This window comes from Pollicipes pollicipes, unplaced genomic scaffold, assembly GCF_011947565.3.
Source record: "Pollicipes pollicipes isolate AB1234 unplaced genomic scaffold, Ppol_2.1 Scaffold_4295;HRSCAF=5057_pilon_pilon_pilon, whole genome shotgun sequence".
Lineage (NCBI taxonomy): Eukaryota > Metazoa > Arthropoda > Thecostraca > Pollicipedomorpha > Pollicipedidae > Pollicipes > Pollicipes pollicipes.
In genome coordinates this window covers 22,740,004-22,746,537 of record NW_023596461.1, presented here as the reverse complement: position 1 = coordinate 22,746,537, position 6,534 = coordinate 22,740,004, and the positions used below count along the sequence as shown (strand labels likewise).

The 6,534-nt window shown below is 47.2% G+C and overlaps 1 protein-coding gene across 1 annotated transcript; it reads right to left on the bottom strand.

The window, feature by feature from the left end:
* Window positions 1-1,441: 1,441 nt before the first annotated feature.
* On the bottom strand, window positions 1,442-6,385 carry LOC119096932 (39S ribosomal protein L51, mitochondrial). The gene is made up of 4 exons (XM_037219939.1): window positions 6,304-6,385; window positions 2,743-2,915; window positions 2,230-2,337; window positions 1,442-1,881 (listed from the first exon to the last, which is right to left on the bottom strand). Exons 2-4 carry the CDS (start codon window positions 2,894-2,896, stop codon window positions 1,646-1,648), a joined length of 498 nt encoding a protein of 165 aa, XP_037075834.1. The 5' UTR covers window positions 2,897-2,915; window positions 6,304-6,385; the 3' UTR covers window positions 1,442-1,645.
* Between the last annotated feature and the right edge of the window lie 149 nt (window positions 6,386-6,534).

Genomic DNA, 6,534 nt, shown 5'->3' with positions numbered 1-6,534 from the left:
CAAGGCCCCATAAATGGAACATTTATAGCATAAAGTAAGCAAAGACATCTGCCGAAGGGCGTGCTCAAGAGCATCGCAATTTATGTTTGACTCTCCTCCTGTTCCTTTTTGTTGTTCATTGGAGTTTTCGGGCGCGTCGACTGCAGTGGTCATTTTGCGCCCATAACTATGCTGTTACTTAATTAGTACGGTGTGAAAATGACTTGAAAATCAATATCTTTTAAAAACGAAAAGAGCTGTTTGGGATCAAGAAAGGAGGAACTGTCACCAAGCACATCGTTAATCGTCAGGGTCGAAGACTGTGAACCAAAGTGACGTCGTCGTTCTTCGATGAGGCATGGACATGATATAATGACATGATGGACATTCAGGACGGCACCACACCGCTGGCATACAGGTCTGTCGGCTCCATGCAACAGATGGCCACGGGTGGCATAAGTAAGCCCAATGCGCAGCCTGCATAAAACCACCTCTTCCCACCGCACACCGCGAGACCATGACGACCACAAGCCCAACTCTGTCTTTATTGCCCTGAGCTTATTGCCCCCCACCTGGTCCCAACAACGCTGCAATTTGCTTCTCAGGAAGGTCTTGACTGCCGGGTAAAAATCTCTGGCAGGGATAGGCAAAAACCGGGTATATGGTGCTACCGCTGCTCGCTTAGCAGCGGCATCAGCCAGTTCGTTGCCCACGATACCGACGTGACTAGGGATCCAGCACATCGCAGCTCTCTTTCCAACCCGATCCAATTGTGTCAGGCGTGATAAAATGTCCTGTAAAAGGGGACGTGATGGATAAAGAGACTTCAGTGCAGAAAGACTGCTCAGTGAATCTGTAAAAATGGCGTGTGAAGATTCTTCACCCACTTCTATGAAACATATCGCCTTGGTGATTGCAACTAATTCCGCTGTAAAAACTGACGGGTGGGCCGGTAACGAGAACGTTCGAGTGACGGAACCGCTAATGAAAGCACAACCCACGCCATCCGAGGTTTTGGATCCGTCTGTGTATGTCAGGGTATATCCTTTGTAACACGCCAAAAGCTCAACTGCCCTGGATCTCAATAGGTGTGGTATGACGTCTTTTTTTCAAATTTCCGTAAGCGAGGTGTCAATGAAGTGTGTAGTCATTTGCCAAGGAGGAGAAGCCAGGTGGCTTACTTGCCTCACACTCCGAACAGGAATTCCGCTCTCAAATAATAACGCTCTCATTCGGGAACCAAAAGTTAAAGCGTGCTGCTGCGGCCCGTGACGAAGAGAACTTACCGCAAACCGCGAAAATATTGCAGGATATGTCGGGTGAAGTGGGAACTGCCGCAGCTCTCCTCCTGTTCCCCCTCACACCAATTGACTTAGACCCTGACGACTATGCTAACAGTAACCCAATGCGAATCGTTATTCTCCTACTTTGTGTTTTTTAGGAAAGTCACGAAAATTACAAAAAAGTACACATCGTTGATGTATTTAGACCACCAACCGTACTCATGTGCAGGACACACGATCACCCACGGCGTTCCCGAAGACATCAAAACACTGAAAAACACCGGTGCAATACACTTCACACCGCTCCCGCTTCGAAAACGTCCCGTTCGCCAACATATCTGGAGCAGTGCCTACCACGACTACACAAGAGAGCCGAGAGTCAGCTACGTCCTTCGCCAGAAGTAGTCCTTGGTACGGCCGTGGTTGAGGAAGCGATACAGGTACTTTATCCTTTTCTGCATGTTGTAGTTCTTGGTGGGGTAGTGGTCCTCCAGAAGGGAGCCCATTACCTTCCGCTTGCGCAGCAGCATCTGGTACTCGTTGCCGCGGAAACCGCGCAGCCAAGGCGGCACCTTGTACAGCAGCTGCACCGGATGGAGCGAACCGTTGCCGAGGATGTCTGAGGCACGGGAGAGGACGAACCGGTCAGGCCATGGGTCGTGCGTAAGCGAAGCTGTCGCCACGCGGAACATCGAACGACTCCGCATGGCTAAGAAATACTACGCTCCTCGACATGGCGCGTGGTCATCTTCTATCTCATTTCTGGCTTCTTTTAACTCATGCTAAGCGCCGGGATAGTGACAGTCACAAAACATCGTACAGCAATGCCGATACCTTCGTCTGGTTTTACGTGGCGTACCATTGGAAATGCTTGCAACAGACGCAATGCTGCTGTCAAACTCATGCACTGCTAGGCAACTCAATTTATCATTTCGTCCCAGTCTCACTAAGATTTAAGCCAGCTTACCGATGTAGTCGTTCTGACCAAAAAGTGCCTTCTTCGGTGACCATGCATTGCTTGGTTTGTACTGGGGAAAACCGAGCGGTCTGGCGCCTTCCTTCCTTGGCAGTAGCCCTAGAAAGTACCGAGGCTTGACGCTCAAATCTTTGAAGAACAATGCCAGGCCAACGACAAACATCGTCTGACAAAACATACACACTGAACAAGTTGCATCAGCAATTTGATGGAACACTTAAAAGGGATGGCAGCCAGGTCAAAGACCCTACCACGCATGCATTGCTGTGACTGACCCGCATCGCCATGCGAGTACTTTAGTTAGGAGAGCGCGGGACAGGCAAGTCCCATACATCCCAAACATGTGGATTTACTTCCCACAAACTGTGCTGATGTGCTGATGCTGTCGATAAAGATGCATTGGGAACTGACCTGGACACACAGCCGGCGAGAGTATTTACCCGACATTAGACAGGACGTAACGCCCATCGGCTAAGATGCTGGCTGCTCTGCCGCACTACCCACCAGATGGCATGATGTGCTCCTTGTTCCAGCCATAGCGACGGAGCGCGGGTCCGCGTGCCACTTTGTTGGCGTGCCAGCGGAACCGCACAGGGGTCACAGTGACTGTGGCGGCCCGCAGGACGGCGGACAGCCGCGGCCCGACCCCGCCCAGCATTGTCAGACGGCCGAGCACCCTGCAACGGAAATCAGCTGTACTGACATACTGCACCAGACAGCCGCGGCCCGACCCCGCCCAGCATTGTCAGACAGCCGAGCACCCTGCAACGGAAATCAGCTGTACTGACACACTGCACCAGACAGCCGCGGCCCCACCTCGCCAGCATTGTCAGACGGCCGAGCACTCTGCAACGGAGATCAGCTGTACTGACACAGTGCACTATCCCTTGTTATAGATTGCTTGGGGACAGGTGAAATGTCCTGGGGTGGACGCAAGTAAAATGCAACAGCCACTCTACTGACACACAGCACCACTCCATGTCACACATTGCTCGAGAACAGATGAAATGTCCTGGGGTGGACACAAATAAGGTGCAACAACCACTTTCAAAGTATGCAGCATTGCCATGTTTGTAAACAAGGCTCCACTCTGAAGCATGCAGTGCAGGACACTCGGTAACAAATGTGCATCACTGAGGACAAGTATTGGTAGCACCAATATCTTAGTAATAAAGACTAAAGCATGACCTCCAAAGCTCATATTTCTGTATTTTCCAGCACATGAGTGTTGGATATCTGGCTATGCTGGGGCAAGATTGGTAGTAACCAGTTTTAGCTTCACAAGAACGGCATAGCACAATTAACATGATACCACGACATAAGACTGGGGTAAATAAACCCATTCTTATTTCCATCTTTTCAATGAGCCTAATATATATATATATATACAATAATGAACAAGTCTGGCATCAGCAAATTTTCCTGTGATTGAAAAGATAATCGTCAGAACCACAAAGCAATGAACATACAAAAGATGAACTTATAAGCACATTACCTCACAGTCCCATCTATTCCAGCTTCAGCATCAGGCTGCAAACTGCAATTTTCGTGCATATGTTTCTGTTAATGGTCACGCTAGATATCTGTAAAACATCCTTGGGAAGTTAAAATTGTGTTAAAGCTAGGGAAGTGTCCCGCTGTATTAAGCACAGCATTCATACTGCATTGGGAGGGTGTAAATGACCCACAAAATCTGTCCAGAACCCCATGTTCCGAGCCTCTGGGTTTGATTGCCACCAAACCTTCACCACTGGATACCCCTTGGTCGATCACCGATCGTTTCCAGAAGATGGCGACCTAGGGCCTGGTCGAAAGTCACAGAAAGCAAAAACTGACAGCACTAGATGCAGACCCTGTACACCTAGCCTGGGAGGCCGATCGGCATAAAACCTGCACCAATTTATATGCCTTGGTCAAAAAGCTGCACTTCTCAGACCAGAAACAGTCGAGGAAAAGGTCACCAAAACATTTTAAACCAGCACATTTGGATGCAGACCAGCCCATGCCCTGAGGTTCTGGGCTTTATCTGTCAAAAACCTTTGCCAACCAGCTAGCCATGGCCACTGGCCCATCCTCTCCGGAACACAGTAATCTTGAGTCAGGCCGCAGGCTGCCAAAAGTGCCCGAGACAGCTAAAAACTTCTGAAGCTTGCGTGATGTTTTTGCAGACAACTCTATACTCTGAGGCTTAGGCCTTGATGAAAAGCAAACTTTTACCAATCAATGTGCTGTGGCTGGTACACATTTTCCCAGAACATGGTGACCTTGGGCTGGGTCAAAGGTCACTAAAAATGTCCCAAAACACCAATGTTGGCTGCAGACACACACACACACACTCTGAGTCTAAGGAACCAATCTAAATGAAACATTTAACAATCCATGGCTTTAGCTGATAACCCATCCTTTCCAGAACATGGAAACCTTAAGTCACACAAGGGTCACCAACAAGGCATGAAACTGACAAAAATGTCATTGCAGACATCCTAGTGCCCCACGTGTACAGCACCTATCACAACAAAACCTTCACCAAGTGATGCACAATGGTACATATAACCTGTACTTTGCATATGATTGTGATCTTGGGCTGAATTGTCACTTAAATGGCCAAAACCATCCAATATTAATTTGTGGACAGTCCATGCTATGGGACCAATAGGCACAACAAGACTTAAACAAATGATGGACAATGGTTCATAACTCTATCATTTCCAGAAGGGGATGACCTTGAGCCAAGATAATCATCAAGAAAAGCACTCAAAAACACCAAAATTGGCTGTAGACAGCCCATGCTCCAAGCCTTTAAGATTAAGTGGCACAAAACACTCACCAACTGATTTGTCATGGTCAATAACCTATTCTTTCCAGAAGATTTTTATATAGCCTTGGATAATGTCAAAGGTCATTTTGAGACCAACTCCTGGGGGTTTCAGGCATTATTGGTGACCTTTGACCCGACCAAACACCTCTTTATTCTGGTACGGATAAGAAATTGACCATGATGTATTGATTGATGAAGGTTTTGTGTCAATCAAAGACATTGGCTTGGAGCATGGGATTGAAAGATCACTATGATCTGTAAGAATTGGTTGCTGACCATGGCACATTAACTGCTGGGGGTCTTATTCTGATCAATCTCACAGGCTGGAAACATGAGATTGTCTGCAGTAAATTTTGGTGCTCTTGGTCATTTTAGTGGCCTTTGACCTGGCCCAAGGTTGCCATGTTCTAGAAATGATAGGTTATCAACCACATTCTATCAGTCAGGAAAGGCTGTGCACTAATCTATAATGTAGGTTCAGAGTTTGGGGTTTACTGCAAAATGAGTCTTGTTGGTTTTTTGTATGCTTGGTAACCTTGGCCCTATCCCAAATCATTATGATCCCTAAAGAATATGTTGCTGATGATGATATACCAATTGCTGATGGTTGTGTGCTGGTCAGACTCACAGGCTGAATGAGATTGCCCAAGATTGTCTGCAGTAAATGTTGGTCTTGGTTGCCTTTGTGACCTTTGACCTGACCTAAGGTGACAATTTTCAATCAGTGCAGATGATCAACCATTGTGCATCAATTGGTAAAGATATGGTTTCAATCCGCTCCCTACACATACAGCATGGGGTCATGTGCAGCCAATTTTGGTGGCCTGGGGCCTCTGGTGACCTTTAACTTGACCCACATTTACCATGTTCTGGAAAAAATAGGATATTGACCATAATGGTGCATCAACTGGTGAATGTGCACAGTGTGTGGTGTAATGTGCATGGTGTCAGCTGATGTCTACATGTTTGCAGACATGCCATGAAAATGCATTGGATGTCTGCAAACTGATCTTTCTGGTTTGGAGTATTTTTGGTCACCATGTCATTTGATGACCTATCTATAACTATACCAAAAATAAAAAACAAACAGCATTACATGGAGACAAAGTTGCCAAAAGGATTAGGTTGGACCTAAACTGGTTGCTTTTGTCTAGTATCAGCCCACCAGGGGCAATTAGTGGCAAGAACTTTCAGATTACGCGAATCAATACAGAACCGAAACATGAAGCTATGCCAGCAACACTAACCTGCACGACGTATATTAATCACACGTTGCAACCCAACCACAACAACCGCCAACGTCCCACCCAGCGGTCTCTCCCCGTGTTGTCCGAACGTCCTGCGTCTTAGCCTTTTTTTGTAATGGAAGTACCAGACCGTTTTCGTACGACATGCGCCGTTTCCGTCTTGACGCTTAGAATCACCAAATCGCGAAAGACAGCTACTTCCTTCATGTGTTGAATGACTTTAAAGAATTT